This window comes from Acomys minous (assembly GCF_964271855.1).
Source record: "Acomys minous genome assembly, chromosome: 5".
Taxonomy (NCBI): domain Eukaryota; kingdom Metazoa; phylum Chordata; class Mammalia; order Rodentia; family Muridae; genus Acomys; species Acomys minous.
The window spans coordinates 68,939,588-68,959,017 of NC_140494.1; the positions used below are offsets into that span (position 1 = coordinate 68,939,588).

The 19,430-nt window shown below is 36.8% G+C and overlaps 1 protein-coding gene across 9 annotated transcripts in view; it reads right to left on the bottom strand.

The window, feature by feature from the left end:
- The window catches only part of GRIA4 (glutamate ionotropic receptor AMPA type subunit 4), a 357,129-nt gene that overhangs the window by 98,393 nt on the left and 239,306 nt on the right, over nucleotides 1–19,430 (bottom strand). For all 9 annotated transcript variants that reach the window (XR_014779500.1, XM_084783081.1, XM_084783080.1 and 6 more), the window contains exon 5: nucleotides 10,836–11,020. Coding sequence is in view for 8 of the 9 variants with exons in the window: in XM_084783081.1 (XP_084639207.1) it covers nucleotides 10,836–11,020 (185 nt within the window). In the remaining variant the exon portion in view is untranslated. The remainder of the gene's footprint in view (nucleotides 1–10,835; nucleotides 11,021–19,430) is intronic.

The window sequence follows — 19,430 nt, forward strand, 5'->3', positions numbered from 1 at the left end:
TATCAGATGGAAGAGTGATGCTTACAAGTGGAAAATAAGGAGCTTGTAGGGTAAAGACAAGAAAGTGCTACTTGAAATATATTAGCAAATTGTATATAAAGCATATTAATATATAGTTATACTATATGATAAACATAATAAAATGAATAGTCTTTCTAGTGTGAATTCTGTTTTCCTAGGGAAGACTATTAAGCAAATACAGATGTAATTTAAGCTGGGTTTTGGAAATACCTAGTGATACTTGGTTGAGAAAAAGTTAACATATATAAATCAAGAGGCCCAACCAGAGACATCTCCATAACCTCGCTATCCCCTATTCTGTGGCAGGACTTACAGTGATTTGAATACTCTCCCTCTGTCTTTTACTTAGTTTGGCTAAGGGTTTGTCTATTTTGTTAATTTTCTCAAAGAACTAGCTCTTGGTTTTGTTCATTCTTTGAATTGTTTTCCTTGTTTCTAACTTATTGATTTCAGCCCTGAGTTTGATGATTTCCTGTCATATATTCCTGTTTGGTGTGTCTGCTTTTGTTGTTTTTCTTGTTGTTGTAGAGCTTTCAGATGTGCTCTTAAGTGGCTAGAATGAGATATCTCCAATTATATTATGAAGATACCACTGCTTTCTTTGTGTCCCATAAGTTTGTGTATGCTGTGCCTTTTTCATAGAATTCTAGGAAGTCTTTAATTAATTCATTCATTTTTTATTTCATCCCTGGCTCAGAGGTAATTGATTAGGGTGTTATCCAGTTTCCAAGAGTTTTTTTTTCCTTCTGTTGTTTCCATTGTTGTTGAGTTCCAGTTTTAATCCATGGTGTCTGATAAGATGCAAGGGTCTATTTCAATTTTCTTATGTCTGATGAGATCTGCTTCATGATCCATTATATGGTTAATTTTGGAGATGGTTCTTTGATGTGCTGTAAAGCAGGTATATCCTTTTGTTTGGGGGTGAAATGTTCTTTAAATATCTGTTAGGTCCATTTGTCTCATGATGTCTATTAGTTTCATTGTTTCTCCATTTAGTTCCATCTCAATTTTGAAGTCTCCCACTATTAATGTATGTGGTTTGTAGGCTCAATTTTCTTATCAATTGTATTTTATTATGAACTTATTAAATGAGCCTACCTCCCTAACAACCTGACTAACCCAAATGATCGGAAAAGGATATTAAAGAACACTGTAATGAAACCTTAATGATATTAGCTCTGGGAAATGATTCTCTTGGCATAGTCAGCAGGATTTCAGGAGACCAGCAATTCCACCAAATTTGCTGCTGGAACCAGGAGTAGCAGTTTGAACTTCAAGCTTCAGCTGGAGTCCAAAGCCTTGAAGCTTTCCCTCAAGCAGTTCTCTTTTGGAGCTTCTTAAGGTGCAGGCATGAACAGCCAAAAACCAAGTCCCAACCAAAAGCCCTTTCTCTCCTGTTTGGATATGTGTGTGTGTGTGTGTGTGTGTGTGTGTGTGTGTGTGTGTGTGTGTGTGTATCCTGCTTTCTCACATCTAAGTGGTAAATATCCTGCCCTCTTCTCCATCCCACACTTGGGATCAAAACGGAAACAGGTTTATCTCCCATTCAGTGGTTATACGTGGGATTTGAGCTTCAGTAATGTTTCTTTAACTTAATGGGCATGCTACTGTGTTTGGGGCATGGATTTTCAGATTGAGAAGTCATCTTGATGTATTGGTATATATTTCCTTTGATGAGTATAAAATTTCCTTTCCCGTATCTTTTGATGAGTTTTGGTGGAAAGTCTATTTTATTAGATACTAAAATGACTACTCCAGCTTGCTTCTTGGGTCCTTTTGCATGGAAAACATTTTTCACCCTTTTACTTTGAGTTAATGTCTCCCTTTGTTCTTGAGTTGTTTTTCTTGTATGCAGGAGAATGATGGGTCCTGTTTTTGCATCCATTCTGTTATCCTGTGTCTTTTTATTGGGGAGTTGAGGCTGTTGATATTGAGAGATATTAGTACTTTCTTTTGTTATGATGTTGGTGGTCTTAGTGTGTTTGTGTGCTTGTCTTCTCTTTGTTTTGCTGTAATGTGTTTTATTTATTTATTTTTTTTATTTTTTGAGTATGGTTGACCTCATTGGTTTGGAGCTTTCCTTCTAGTATCTTCTGTAGGGCTGTGTTTGTGAATAGATATTGCTTAAATTTGGGTTTGTCATGAAATATGTTGTTTTATACATCTATGTGATAAAAAATTTCACTGAGCATAGTAGTCTCGGCTGACTTCTGTGGTTTCTTAGGGTCTGCATGACATTTGCCCAGTTTTTTAGGGGTTTGATTATTTTGTGGCGGGAGGATTTTCTTTTCGGTCTAATGTATTCAGTGTTCTGCAAGCATCTTGCATGTTTAAAGGCATCTCTTTCTTTAGGTTGAGGAAATTTTCTTGTATAATTTTTTAATGAAAATATTTTCTGGTCCTTTGAGCCAGGAATCTTTTATGTCTTCTATTCCTATTATTATTAGGTTTCATCTTTTCATGATGTCCTTGATTTCTTGGATATTTTGTGTTAGAAATTTCTTTGCTTTAGTATTTTCTTGGACATATATATCCATTTCTTCAATGATATTTTCTATACCTGAGAGTCTCTCCTCCAACTGTTTTGTATTCTCTTGGCAATGCTTGTTCTCCTCTGTAAGTTTTCCATCTCCAGAATTTCCTCTGTGTTTTCTTTATTGATTCTATTTCTACTTTCATGTCATGAGATGTTTTATTCATTTCTTTCACTTCCTTGATTGAGTTTTCCTATATTTCTTTATATAATATGTTTGATTCCTCCTTAAAGGGCTCTTATTTGTTTGGTTGTATTTTCCTGTATTTCTCTACTTACTTACTTACTTACCTAATTTTATTAACTTATTCAGAATACAACTGAATTGTTATCCTATCATGTATATTTTCCCATTCCTCCCTCCCTCCCGCTTTCACCCTATTCCCCTCCCCTAGGTCTATGACCGAGGAGGCCCTGCTCCCCCACTATATGGTCATATCCTCCTTAAAGGCCTCTATTTATATGATTGTATTTTCTTGTATTTCTTTGAGGGTTTTTTTTCTCATTTATGGGTCTTTACGATCTTCATATGCATAGTTTTAAGGTCATTTCCCTGTGTTTTAGATGTGTTAGGATATCCAGGCATTGCTGTCAAAATGCCTGGTTTCTGTTGATTGTGTTCTTACACTGAAGTTGGCTGGTTTTTCCTGTAACCTGCTGGAGTTTCTTGGGCAAGTGGGAGAAGACCTAGTTCATGGGATAGGGCTAAATTTCCTCCCATGGACTAAAGTTTTGCTTTGCTGATTGTGTCTGAGTTATAGCTATAGGCAGAGACTCAGCTTGTGTGTTTCTAACCTTTGTGATCCAATGATGTTCTGCAGGTCTTTTCAAGACAGCTAGTAGAGCTTTGAACTACAGGCTGGATATTCTGGAATTCTGAGTTATCGTCAAGATGACAGGAGTAGCAGGGATGTCTGAGGATGATACTGTTGGTATCTGGCATTCAAGATCATCTCTTTTCTCTAGAGGAACATGAACAGACACTGGCATTTGGAATCAGTAGTGTGGAGGCTTGCTCACCCAGCAGACTGTTGTACTCAGACTTGCCTGCATGCCATCATCTTGGAATGGGGACCCTGTATGTTCCTATTGTCTACGTGTTCTCTGCAGGAGGACTAGTAGAACTGTGGACTGGAGGCTGGAACACTGTACTGGTATCCAGGAGTTGTCCTTGAGGAGGTGGGAGGTGTCTGGTGTCTAGACACTGGAGCTATGCTTTTGTGGAACTTGGGAGCGGTGTTTGAGTGAGTGAAAGGCACCAGGTTCAGTGAATCTAGGACTGTGTTTGACTCTTGTACTTGGGAGTCATTCACAGGGCCAGGAACTGTGTGTCCTTAGCTCCCAGGATGCCTCCTTTTGTCCAGGAGACACAGATGTTGGCATTTTGGAGTCAGCAGTATTTGGTCCACATTCTCTGGTCTTCTGCTACACAGATATGGTACATGCTGGATGCTGCCATTTTAGACAATCCTCATTTCGGCAGTCCTTTATCTACCTTGGACCTTCCTTTCCTTTCCTTGAGTATTAAAAACCCATTTTTTCCTGTTTACTATGCATAGAAAAATACTAATGTATTTTACAATGTAGATTTTATTTCCCTTCTATAAAGCTTTCCTAACTTGGACCATACTTAGTCATCCTGTATTCTGAGTTCTTGCCCTATTTCAAATTTCTTTTCTAAGACTACTAAAGTCTCTGATATTTATTTATAGCATTTGTGAATTCCTGGCCTGATTGTAAGGCATAGGTAGGCACCATGATTTACTTATCTTTATGTGCCTAGTATATAGAGTTTGAATGAGCACCGGAGGTGCCCAAAGCAGAGCTATCCTGTTTAGTGAATCAGCTCATTTGTATTCCCACAATGTGTGCTCCTTATTATGTGGGGGAATTGATTCAAATAACCAAAGCCAGCATCTCTATCAAAGATGTCTCTTCCTTATAGGTGTGGCTTGTTTTCCATTTTTCATTGTGCTACTTCTAAGTCTTTTCTGATTTTTTTCTTCTCTCTCCCTTCTGTCTCTCTCTCTCTCTCTCTCTCTCTTTCTGGTTGTGGTATGAAAAAATGATCACTAATCAGTTACTAAAACAATTCATTATGAGCTACAAAGTCAGGCTTTATAGTACAGGATTTACTCTTTAATCTTTTATTAAATGGTAGTGATTTGAGGTGGAAAAAGTAGCTTTGTGTGATATAATTCCTAATATCTTAAAGTTCTTAGATATTCAGACATTTGACAGTTTGTTCATGATTTTCTTTATGAGCTGGGATTTCACTTAGGTGCTGCTGGGTATGGACAATGATCTGGTGATTAGAATACATTAATTGAGCTGACTCCACAATTCATCTCTTCTATACAAATGTCCACCTTTATGTTGAGGGCACTTTCCTCTGTCTGGTTGATCTTGCCTCAGGGTAGGATGGTTGTTCTTTGGTGACATAATAACCTCTTAGTAAATCAATAATGGATTTTTTGCCTTTTTATTTTTCCAAATTGGTTGACAAACAGAATGAGAAGGTCATCTATGTGCAGATTCTGAGATTGGCATGCTCTTCAAGGGAACACTCATTTTTTATCTCACTCTTTTTTTGTTTTGCTTTTGTTTTTTGAGACAGGGTTTCTCTGTGTAGCCTTGGCTGTCCTGGACTCGCTTTGTAGACCAGGCTGGCCTTGAACTCACAGCGATCCGCCTGCCTCTGTCTCCTGAGTGCTGAGATTAAAGGCTTGCGCCACAACGCCTGGCTTGTCTCACTCTTTGAAAGCAACAATACTGGAGAAGGAGGAACCAATTACAAAAGAGGCATATGATCAAGAGGCTATCTGAAATGTCTGTGGACCAGATATTAACTCAGTTTTCTTTATCTTTTTGTTAAATATCTATTTCCTAGTCTAAGGTCAGTATTTAAAGTCTGCTGAAAAAAAGTACTCAAATTCTTATAGGCACATATTTTATAAACAAGAGTTCATATAATTTAAATTCTTTGCTGCTTTGATATTTTCATCTATTCAAAAAAACTGACATTTTTATTGAAATGTATTAAAATTAAGGAGGCAGTGTAAGATCTGTATTAACCCCTGTCAAGCATGTTTCTACAAAATTCTTTGGAAAATATATTTTTGTGCATTTTAGTAATCAGCTTTGGTGTAAATTTAGTTAACTTGAAGTATAAGGAGACAGTTACATTGGTGATGTGCTTTCTGAACAAGCCTGAGGAAGGGCATGCTTAGACCCTTAGCACCCACAGAAGAGCCAGCCGCAGGGGTATGCATTTGTAATGTCAGTACTTGGTATCTGGGGCCACAGAGACAGGGCAGTTTCTAGAGCTTGTTGGCCAACCAGGCGGACTGTGACCAAGAAAGACACTTAAATCTGATCTCTGACTTCCACATGTACATGCAGGAGCCAGTGTACCTGTGTAGACACACACACACACACACACACACACACACACACACACACACACACACACCAAGCAAATAAAAAACCCAGAAGAAACAAAAAATAGGCCATCTAGATGACTCAGCAGGTGAAGGCACTTGCTTACAAGTGTGACAGCCTGAGTCCAAGGCCCAGGAACCACATGGTGGAAAGACAAAACCTACTCAAAAGTTGTCCTCTTACTTTATATACAGAATGCCACATGTGTACATGTATACTTGCGTGTGTGTATGTACACATAGATGTGGGAACACATACACACAAACTCTAAATATAAAAAATCTTTAGTTACATCTATAAAAGTTACCAATCAGATTATAGAATTAATAAGTGTCCAGGAAAAACTGTCTGTTCAAGGATTTACTCTGTGCTCTGTTTGAAGTTATACTCCAACAAGAGTAAATTTATATATTGCTTCATAATCCAGCACTTGCCATGAATATTTTTTATTAATTTTAATTTAGAGGAATCAGGGTCTTTTAAGATCATCTCAATTCAGCTTACCATATGCAAAGTGAGGAAGAGAAAAACTAAGTGTTAAGGAGATAATTAAGCTATGCATTTACAAAAAGACAAAATGAAAACAAACACACACACAAAAACAACCCAAACACATGCACGCATGCACACACATACACACACACACACACACACACACACACACACACACACACATACACACACACACACACACACACACACACACACACTACCCTTTGGACATTTCTTAATCATATCTAAAACAGAGAAAACATATCTGTTCAATTTTATAATCTGGTTTGTCTGATCCAAAGTGTCAGAGTTGGGTGTCCTGAAAAAGGGGTTTCATGAACTGTAGGAATGCAAAATTCTAACTGCAGGGCCTCTGGATTTTACATATTGAAAGAAAATGTTTGAGAAGTACTGAGACTTCAGCACTATTTTGATGAGACCTTTAAAAAGTTTTAAAGTTTAAAAGATATATTATTTTTAATTTTTGTTCATGAGTATTTTGCACATGTGTATGTCTGTGCACTGTGTCTGTGCCTGGCTCCCCACTGAAGCCAGAAGAGAGTGTAAGATCCATGGAGGTTGAGCAATCTAGAGTAGTGAGCCACCACATAGATGCTGGAACCGAACTCTGTCCTCTGAAAGAGAAGCCAGTGTTCCTAACAGCTGAGCTTCCTTCCCAGGCCCAGACAAGGCAGTTGCTAATGTTTAAAATATAGCTAAAGTCAAATTTCATGGTTTTTGTTTACTTGTTTGGTTTTGGCCACTAGGTTAAACACTGGCACGGGATGGGAATCAGGCAGTTCCATATTTCACTGATATAAGTATTATGTTTGTGGTTTAAGAATAACAAACATGTATGAAAATAACATATAAAAGGCCATTAAAATAACCTCCCACTTTAATATGAAAACTATTTATCAATTCTAGCTTTATTGAGCTGGTGCTGGGGACTGAGCCTGGGTTCTATGTAAGAACAATTAGTAAGCTCAACTCTGAGCATCAGTACAGCCTTCTGTTAATTTCAAGTTTTGTTTTTTGTTTGTCTGTTTTATGTTGTTTTTGTTTTAGATGTATGGATCAATGTGATTTTTGAATTTAGAAAAACAGAACACTGCATTTTATTTATTGGAGCTGGCAATAAACTCAATTTAGTGTTTGTAATATACCTAGTGTCATAAGTGGCATAGCAGCATTACATAAATACATCATGGTCCTGTTATTTCATTTAGAATGTGAATTGATGACAGCTTAAAATTAATTTTTACATATATTTGTTCTCAAAATGACAAAATTACAGCAAGTTTAAAACTCATTGTTTGACTTCCACTTAACATTCTAGATTTAGCTTGTTATGAGGAACTAGAACAGATTCAAAGGTCTCTGAAAGTTCAATATGGTCAAGTAGCATCTATGGCTGGAGCCATACTGATGGACAAAGCTGCTTACCTGTGAACAGTTCATGCTTTATCCTTGTGGAAGGAACTGACTATGATTGGCTGAGCTCAGCTGCTGGGGTAGACTAAATTTCACATATTTTTGTTAAGCTGTATTACTAGGACGCAAGCACAGAGGCATCCTCTATTCTGATGTTTGTGCTTTGAAATGTTTCAGCATCTATAGATAAAGGCTGTTTTAAATAGCAAACACATTTATAAGAACTAATTCACTCACAGTATAAAATAATTTGGGAAACAAGTACAGAAAAGAAAATGCTCCTTTCACCACCATTAGCCATTAATATATTTTACGATGATAACATGTGATCAATTTTCATTAGGCTTTTGTAAACTGATACAAATAAAAATGCCAAAGAAGAAATTACAGCCAGCAAGCAAGGTATGCTAGTTCTTCTAGAAATTTCAGGACACACCTTTCTTTAGTTTTCATCATGTGACCTCCTGCAAGACAGCTACCTTTTCCTAATTCAAAATTTTGATTGAAACAACTTTCATGATTTCTCAAGGGTACATCATTGAAGTGCAAATAATAGTATGCAGGCACATTTTCCCTATGCGTCCATCAACTCAGGACGTTCAAGGTATCCACAATCACTGTCATTCTTATTTCTTTTTGAGAAGGACATTCAAAATCATTTCCATGGGGTGGGGTATGGGAGCAGAGACAGGAGACTGGGGGGATTCAAGTGACAGGAAGAGAGAAATGGTAAAATGGGGAGATGGGCAGGGAGCGTTAGTTGGAGATGAAGGACAGAGAAAAGCCACTAGAGGAGAGGGATGGAGGAGAGATAACTTATACTAAGGGGATGTGAAGTGTGGGCCATTACACACACTCCTGGAAGCATTTGTATTAGCTCTCCTTAAAAATAAAATCAAGAGCTGGCGATGTAGCTCAACAACAAGGTGGCTGCCAAATGCACCCAACAAGGAGCTGGGTTCAGTCTGCAGTACACAGAACACCGCATACAACTAAGAAATGTTAGGAGTGATTTTGTTGGAGCTATGAAATAAAGATAGTAGGAAATAATCATATTCCTAACTAGATACATCTTTTTTTTTGCAAGAGAAAAGAACTATTATTATAAAACCAGTAAGGCATCATTTCTTTTCATGGCTGTGGACTTTATTATATGTTATGAACTGTCTACCTGAATCAAAGGATTGCTATTTATATTCTTTCATAGGTAACCCTGATAGTTAACAAATCAGAGTCAGTAAAAAAGAATAGGACTGGTAGACACTCAAGTTTTTAATTTCTTTGAAATGTTAACAGAAAAAAAGGAGGAAGAGGAAGAGGAGGAGGAGGAAAGGAGAAAAGACAGACCCTTCACAGAGTCATATAAGGCTTAGAGTTTATCCATGGTACCCAAGTATGCCAATTTTCTTCTTAGAAACCAGCTAAGCCTCCAAAATGGGTTGTGTATTTTGAGCCCTGACTTACCTCCCCTCACCTGGGTCATGAAAGCACAGCTGCTAAGTGAAGGGTCTCTTTGCGACTCACTTAACCTCTGACAGGTACTTCGAAATCCTGGCAGTTGTTAGAATTGGCTGCTCTACAGGGATTCATCCTGAGTTATTTACAAAACTTTAGCTGCTCAGGTCAAACAACTCAAAGCCTCACTACAGGGGCAGTAGACATGAAAGGCAAAGAGCAAAATTGGATTGGAGTCACTGCTCTGCTTATGAAAGTCAGGTAGAAAGTTTCCTGGAAATTCCACAAATGTTCATTACAAGTTTCACTGACCTGGATTGCTACTGTGGAGTAAACTTCAGTGATTCGCAGACTTTGTATTAATAGTTTACCAAAATAGAATAGATCCTTTCCTTAGTAATGTATTATTTTCTTTTATAAATGGATGACAAGAGGTAGATATTTTGCAATTGCGCTTATAGTACAATGTTGCTTTGTATATTAAAAATGCAAAATGTATTTTATTTAAAGCCTTTAAAAATTCTAATATATATGGTAATACTCAATCCAGAGCTTGTAGTAGTTAAGATAGAATCTCAGATATATTTTGGTCTTAAGTATTATCATTGAATACTAAAATGAGTGTTGCAAATTAACTCCAAACTGATAGGTTTTCTGTTCCAAATCTAATCACATAATTCTGCAGTTAAACTATGTACAACAAATGGATTCACTTTGAATTACGCTGTCCCAAATATATTGTGGATAAATATGACAAAACCTCCTCAGAACCACCAGATGGCACCCAGGCACTGTGACTTTTGTGGAAGACAGTCTGAAGTCTTTATCACTGCATTCAGGTCAGGGAAAGCAAATTCCATCTATAACTGCATAGTGTTTTTCTACCACTTAACACAATGACATAGCTCAGTTTTATCTTCCTGCCCTCTTCAAATCTAATCAACAGTTATTTATTGGAATCTTTATTCAGAGAATCTTCATTCTGAAGGATAGTTGAAAAATCATCTTTATGGGTGACATCTGGTAGAAACATAACACAGCACAGAATGTTCTACCTAACTACCTACTCATCTTTAATTTTATTGCTCTGCTAATTTATGTTGATAATTTTCATGCAACTAATTCTTGAAGCCATAAAAGGCCCATTCAAATTCTCTAATATGTCACTAATCTTGAAAATTTATATTAATGAAGGCTAAGAACTCCCAGTGACTAAGCAAGTGTTTTTCTATTGCTTATATTGTTACAGAGTGGAAAAGTGGTACTCAAAACTTCAACTGCACCTAAGAACTAAATGACCTCTGGTAGTAAAGAACTGTCATTTTGTCCTGGAGATAAGTCATGAGAAATTCCTAATTTTCATACTCTGAACTAGAATACAATATGGAGACAGATCTGGAATAGGTCCACATTTTTATCCAAAGCACACCTGAGTAATAAGATGAAGCCAGGAACTTACTTGTTCTAAAATGTTTTGAAGCCTCTCTATCTCACAATCTATTACAAATTTCTTCTCTTGTCTTCTGTCAAGCTCTTCTAGCAGTTGCCTGTAGCTGACATCGTTAAAATTTTCCACACATATCGCACTGACATGCCATCCATTCTGTCCTGCTTTTTCCATAATAGCTTGAAGTATTGAATATCCTATTAGAGAGAGAAAAAAGTTAATAAAGTTATGCTTTTGATGTAGATAGAGGTATTCCTTTTGATTTATGTAGAGACTGGATACACATCAATATTTCTTGTATTTTAAAACACACAGATATCATTTTGAATCTTGAAAATATGAGCCATTCTTTAAGAATCCATTTTTTCTTTTTTCTTTACTCAAGCAACAGATTTTCTTAAGCTACTCACTGGATGAAGTTGCCAGAATATACCTTCTGTAAAAATCTCAAAAACCCCTCTATTGGAGAATATCCCATTGTTCTACATATACAAAACTCATTGCACCAATGCCTGTTGTCAGGATTAATTTTAAGAACTCTTTTGGTACTTTAAACTCTAGACTTAATTTGTTCTGAACCATGGTCTCAGTTTTCACTATTGAACAGGATACAAACAAAATTTTTCTTTGCTATGGAAGAAAGATGTAAAAGAAACCATTATGATGGTATTTATTGATGCTGTATTACTGTCAGAGCTTCATTTGATGATTTAGACAGATCTATATAAATATGGCATTGCTTATTATGCTTTCCTTGTCCTGGCAGAAGATTGTAGGCTAAGTATGAGGTGAATTATCCACAGGTGAGAGACTAAGAACTCAGATTCATAAGCTATTAAAGGCAGAGGACCAAACTCTTAAAACTACAATAAGAAATGCACATGTCACATGTATGTAAGAGTAACAATTGAGAGCCAGACACAAGGTCATCTTAAGCTAGGTAAGAAAGGAGTTTAGGCTAGCCTGAGAGATACAAGACCTTGTCACAAAAAAAATCCACATAAATAAAATAACATGACTTCTGGGCAGGCTGGTGATGAGCTCAACAATAAAAGGCACTACCCACCAAACCATGGTACACTGAGTTCAATTCCAAGTTTACAAATTGGAAGAACAGAATGTAGTATTCCAAATTGTCCTGTGATATCCACAGGCATGCTGACACAGACACACATGAGGCAGGGAAGCAAGTAAATAGTTAAATGTAAAGTAAAACTACAGCAGGCCTTACAAAATGTAAGCTTTGGGGACACGGATTGTTTTATGTGAAGACAGCACTTCTTGGGGAAAGGGTGTGGTCTCTAACTTGTTCTTCACCCAAGACTTCCTGCAAGTGGAAGGAGACTGTCAGCCTCAATACTGTCTTTACAGCTGTTTCACAAGCCCTCCATTTAGAGTCATAGCTTGAAACATAAAGGGGAAAAGATTCTCTGTATTGATGACAAATATTCCCTTAAAGTAAGATTGATTTGGAGGAGAACCTGTTAGCCACTCATTTTTTTCTGATCTTTATAGCTTTGCATAAATAAAATATCCAGTCTAGTCTCCTTAAGAATGTTTAATAGAATGTTTAGGAATAGACAATGCTTCTTGTTGGCTACAGAGCCCCTATTAATTATTATTAGATGAAATTGTTCATACAGCATGAATGAAGATTTACAGATTTTTTTTCTGCTCATACAAAGAACAGAAAATCAGCCTTAATTGTTCTGTGCATTATGTACACCTTATACACTTATAATATTAGGATTGTTTAGTGCTTGTGAAGAATTATTTGCTTTCAGAACAAAAGAACTAGACACTGACATTGGATCAGACCTGACAGAATTCATTCCTTTCAGCATGCTGGACACTGGCATCCTGTATCCTTCATGTTCCAACAAAAAGTGCTTCAATTGCTGTTCCTCATCCGAACAAGAGAGCTCCCAGGACACTCTCAAAGAAAGCTTCCAATCCCAATTGGTCCAGCATTTTAGACTGTCCCATACAGGGTTCTAATTAAGCCTGGAATTACTCAACATTTAGAAACTGGACCACAAATGCTATTTATAGTGTGTTTAACCATTTCCCCAATTTTATTTGGGTCCCTACAAAGGTTTTATTCATCCAAAATCAGCTGGAAGAAAACTTAAGGGAAAAACACCCCATTTCCTTTAAGGGGAGTTGGGTAGGTTTTGATTGCTTTCTTGGGCTATGGAGGGCTAATTTCAATGGGAGTTAGTTACAGGTTATTATTAGTCTTATTTAGAGAGAAAACAAGGTTAGACACAGGGATGTCTCTCTTTTCCTTTATCTTACATTCCTAGATTTGGAGATAGGTGTTGCAAAGTAAGAAAGGGAAATATAGAAATATATAGGGAAGACAGAACACAAAGCAGATTAGTGAATAAATACTTTAATGTAATGCCTCAATTGTCACTCAAAGGCTATTTTTAATTCACTGGTATAGAATTTTGCATATACATGCAAAATAAGTTTAATTCTAGATACAGTGTATAGAATTCAAATGTAAGATTATTCTTCACACACATTATATGTAAATTTCTACTCTAATATGAGGTATCATACCCATGTAACTCAATTATAATACAAGATTTATGCCTAATACTTTGAAAGTGCTATTTCAGGCTGTTTAGGATAAATAAGTTATACAAATTAAATGTTAGCAGATTAAATCATGGTCATGTCAATTACTAGTCTACTTTTATCACAAGAATATACATGTTAGATGCAGCAGATAGATATGATTCTATAGAAAGATAAATTAGGATAGTTAGATAAAGTCTTCAAAACCTCAGAGACATGCAGAACATGACATTTAAAATGTTTTTATTATTTTAAAAATTCACTAACAATGAGACAGGTTAACTCCTGGCACCACCCAGCTTATCTCAAAGAAGACGATGAACATCAAAGAACCTCCTTATGGAGATGGCTTCAAATGTGGCAAACAAGACACTAGGCAAAACATCCTCTTTCTACCACAGACAGAATCCTGCTTATAAAAGAGGCAAGCTTGAATGCAGGCAGAGTCGACGGTCAAATTCTGCCAACATAGGGAAAGAGAGTTCTCAAAAGTCCCTGCCTCACAAATATGTCTGACAGATATATTGGGTCAGAAGGCTGAAGAAGATGCTTCAATGTCATAGAGAGCTTTGAGTGACTATTCAGGTAGTGAACTGTCTCTGTTATCTTCTCACTTGGAAAGCTACTAATCTGCACTCCCTGCATACTGAGGTAATCAAGTTTATTCCTTCTCAACTCTCTGATGGATTTGAAGACCAGGTAGCTTAGTTTTACAGTGAAGCTTAGTTGTTTAGGGGCTAAGATGTTTTTAGGTCTACATGTTTTTAGTCGATAATGACAAGATGTGATGGAGATTGACTTACACTAAAAATTTTAGATGCACCAAGATAGGAAAGATGTTTTCGTAAAGGCTGTCAAATACAAATAGCCAAAACATTAGGAATGTAACATTTATATAATTCCTCATTGTGTCATGGCTCTTCTTGCTATAAGTAGTTTGTTGTATATATGAGTAATAATATAAATGTATACGTAAAATGTTTAATTAATAAAACAAAAGAATGTTTAACAGCAGTGTGAACTCATTCTGTAGTTGCTGTCCATGGCTTCTTCCTACGTAGGGATTGGAGTTAGGCTAGCTGTCAGGACTCAAAGGGAAAATTTAAACTGAACACACTGTGCTTACAAGAGAACACTTGTTTGGTGTCCTGCAGGCACACAAGTCTCAAATTTAGGCAGTTTCATTTTGAGGTTATGTTTTCTCTGTCACAGATCTCCAAACATTACAGTGTGCAGGCAATGTCAACAGATGGAACTGATGATGAGATCATATCTGAAATATAAATTGCCTGACTTCCTGCCAAATGAATACCATGGCAGTCAGAATTAATTCCTATTTAAATGAAAAATGTAGCCAAAGAAGAAAGAAGGCATATAAATTACAATATGCATATTCTGGGTATGAATTGCTCCATTTAGTCTTCCCTTTTGTTCATATCTGTAATTATCTTTTCATATCTTACCCTGACAAAATACCCTTCTCCCACCAGCCTAGAAGCCTAGGACTCTTTCTTATTTCTGGTTCAGTGGGTATGTAATATAAAACATAGAAGCATTTTACCTTCTTTCTTTTCTTCCTTTCTTGATTACTTTCTTCTTAAAGACTTATTTCTGTTGTGGATATGTGTCTGCTTGGGTGGATGTGTGTGTATGTGAGTGCGTCTAGAGGCTCCTCAAAAAGGAAATCAGACTCCAGAGCTGGAGTCAATTAGGTGTTAATAGTCAGAAGTGGGTGATGGGAATGAAACTCCTGTCATAGAACAGCAAATGTTCCTAACCTCTCAGCTCTCTCCCTGACCTCCATCCCTCCCTCCCTCTTTCCCTCTCACTTTTCCTTCCTTCTTCCTTCCTTCCTTTCTTTCTGTGATTCATACATACGTAATATCTACCTACCTACCTACCTACCTACATAAATACAGTGTGTGTATCTGTGTGTCTATATACATACTCATTTTTCACCTTTGCATAAGACTGTAGAGCCCAAATGTCATTATCAAATAACTTCCTTTATTACCCTTCATCTTATGCATTGATCCAAGCTCTCTCCCTGAACCTGAAATTTGCCATTTCTGACAGACTGGCTAGGTAGGGGTCTTCTTGGCTGGATCTATCACCTTCAGCACTAGGGTCACAGTTGTGCACTGCTACACCTGGCTTTTATGTCGAGCTGAAGAATTAAACTTCAGTTCTCACATTTTCAAGTACTTTACCTACTGACGTACCTCTTTAGCTCCTGAGAGCTTTATTTAGGAAATAATTCATAATTTATTTCTGTTCTAAGGACTTGTTTTTTCTTGGTAACTGAAACAAGGTTCTTTTCATTTATTTATTGATATCTACATATATGTTATTTGACTTGAAATGAAGGCTTTTAGAAATGGAAATAAACATCTTATTTTTATTTTTCTATTTTCCTTTTTATTTGTGAACATATCAAAATAATGCTAAATCTTTTGTGTGTTTTGACAAGTGCTGCAATATTATAAACATGGACCACACATATTGAAATCATCTGGCTGCTTTCTCACATTGATTCACAGCTTGGCTCGGCTCTCTGCATAATGTTGTTATTGTTTTTAGCACTATGTGGCTGTCAGGCCTCATGTCAGGACAAAGTGTCCATGTTGCTATTTTCCTTTTACAAGAGAGAGAAATATACATTTTAATGAAATTTATATATTTCTCTACCTAAGCAATATTGAAAAATTTACACTAACAAAAAAATCAAACTTTAAGTGCAGTGTTTCATTGTTGAATTGCTCAAATTTAGAAATAATGCTATAAGTGAAATAAGACAAAACCTAGAACACAATTTTGGTAAAATGTCAAAGAAAGCTGGCCATTGAAAAGGCTCATTAATCATAGTCAGAAATCAATGACATCATTTCAATGCAGCAGGAATTATGCACTCTTACAGCCTCAGAGCCTCAATGAAGCTTTAGGTCTTTTTATTAAGCTGTTTCACTTTAATATGCTTGTTCATTATTTATTGGCCATTAGGTACATGTGCCTTTTATTTGCCAAAATAGCTCAGAATATATTGCCACTAAGAAAAAATACTGCATTTATGTCTATGATGATGTAACTTACTTGTTACATAAACTAGAAATCACAAGTCAAGCTGTGCAGTTTCTACATCTGACTGTAAGCTATACACTCAAAATATTAAAAACATGCAATATAATACTGTTAGTCTAAAGTGAATGCTACTTTTTTGGGATTAATGTCACATAGATAATAAGAATTCATTACTGCAAATAATACTTTATATGCCACATTATCTTGAAAAGCTATCTAATAATTTAATTTTATATACATTGTTAAAAACTTTCTACATTCAAGATTTTATGAAATGTGTCAAGAGCAACAACAATACAAATGGCCTCTTTACAATGAACATGATGTCCAAAAAACTTATTAGGTAAGTGATCATTATGTAAAAACAAAGCATGCTGTAAATGAATTCAAAGAAATCAAATATATTATGCAATAAAATAGAAAGAACATATCCAGGTACATTTACATTATTGGATTGCAGTAAATAATCAGCTTTTTCATAGTTATTCAAGAATACTGTTAAAGAACACAAAGAATCTAGATCATGTTGTCATAGTGTACAATGTTTATGTTAAATAGAATGGCATCCAGGTTAATAGTCCTACATGACTGCATTCTTGCACACCAAAGCCTCCTGTGTCATCCACTGAAAGTGACCTATTTGGTCTTGAGTAGCACCTCAGTGGTGTTCCCTCTTCACCACATGAATTGAGCTTATTTAATTTTTGCTTTGTAAGAATTATTTCATGTGCCTGGCTGTACACAAAGAAGCAGTAGCATAAATAGGAGAAAACCATCCCTTGGAAGGAGATCATTTCAAAAAGAAGGGAGCTATCCTGGTACTGTAGAATGTTTCATCTGGTTGAAGACTAAACATTGCCTACTATGTTTTCAGTGGCATAGTTATGGTGAGGCAGCACAATGCTTGATCTATAAATCATGTTTCAGAGGACTAGGACTCTGTGAGAAAAGGGAAGGAGTGAAAATAAATAATTTATCAAGGAATATGATCAGAGTAAAATGTCAAGGCATGGATGTGGGGTAGAGGAAAGTCTAAGTTATAGAAGCAGCTGTGTGTGTGTGTGTGCGTGTGTGTATGTGTGTGTGTGTGTGTGTGTGACAGAGAGAGAGAGAGAGAGAGAGAGAGAGAGAGAGAGAGAGAGAGAGAGAGAGAGAGAGACAGAGAAAGAGACACAGAGAGAGACAGAGAGAGACAGAGAGAGACAGAGAGACAGAGACAGAGAGACAGAGACAGAAATAGAGACAGAGAGACAGAGATGGAGAGACAGAGTCAGATAGAGACACAGAGATACAGAGACAAATACAGAAAGACAAAATATCCGATTCTAATAAGGTGTTGTTGAGCCTGGAAAGAAGTAATAAAGTAAATTGGTAGTCACCTGCAACTATACAAAGCCATTCTTATTTTTTATAAAGCACTACACAGAGATCTGCTACTCTGGTCTGGCACTGACTAGCTGGCTGGCTTGATGAAAAGTGTGTGTGTGTGTGTGTGTGTGTGTGTGTGTGTGTGTGTGTGTGTGTGTGCGCGCGCGTTAAAAGCCTGCTTTGTGCTGAAGATTGAGCTTATTCAAAGACATGAGGAAAATTTTGAAATCCTCCTTGTATTTATTGTGACCATGCTCGAAGTGCAATATTTATTTAGCAACCATTTAGTTTGGACATTTGCCAAAGCAGTTTGGTGCTCAAATAACATGTTTAAAGGTGAGATTCCTGACCCCAAGATCTTAGCACATAGAAGGGAAACCCAGCATGTCAGCCTGGGTAGACTTATTGATGGCCATGACTGCAGTTTCATTTATCTACAGTTCAGGAAGCACATAGTAAAATAAAGGATGGCCTTCTTTCCTATGTAGGTGGGAGAGGTCCATGTAAATCTCGGTTAAGAGAAAAGGACTAATCTTTCCCTTATACCAGTACTCAAGAGTACAAATCCAAAATCTATTTTCAAAGGTGAACTGAATGTCAATTTTACATCTGCTTCAAGTTCCCTAAATATTTCTCTATCTTCCCAACATTGCAGTGTGAGTTCTCAGTTCAGATGACAATTGACAAAGTAACTCAACACATGAGATCTGTAAAGCACTGTAGCAAGGACTGTGAGTTGATTTCTGGTAGCAATTGCTCTTTTATCCAAACAGTGGAATTTTAACCTGGGATAAAGACAGTCAGAATAAGTACTTTTCATTCCATGTTGTTCATATGGAGATGCGAATACGAGTAAATGTCAGCCAACAAATTGTGCAGAAGCTTTGGAGTACTTTCCAGGCTCATTGTTCTGTCATCTTGAAACTGAGTATGAGTTCCACCTTCATGATTCTGTTTGTTTTTTCTTATTTTACTAAGCACTTAAGAAAAGTTTGGAAAAAAAACTTTAAAAAGGTTTGGCCTTTACATTGTTCCTTGTAATCTCTTAAATATTATTTCTTTCACTTTTGAGATCATACTTACATAGCACTTCCCTTCCATGATCATAACAAGTGAGTTCACCCAGAAGCAGAAAGACTCAAATGGTACTCACTTATATCTGGACACTAGCCCATGGGGCATGTCCCATGAAAGTCTTCACTTACCAGGAAAGTAAGATAGAGATGAGGATATCCTATTGGGACTCTAGGTGAGAGAAGTATGGGAGAATTGGGAAATAGAAGGATCCAGAGGGTCCTAGAAACCTACGAGAAGAACACTACAATTGGCATATCTGGGTCCAGGGGTTCTGTTCAAGCTATGGCACCAACCAAGGACAATGCATGCAGTAAGTATTAAACCCCTATCCAGATTCAGCCAATGGACAGGACATTCTCCATAGTTAAGTGGAATAGTGGGAACTGACTTTCACATGAACTCTGGCGTCCCATATTTGAGCACATTCCCTTGATGGGGAGCACTCAGAGGAAGGATAGCGGGCTACCAAGAAGACACTTGATACCCTATGATCATATA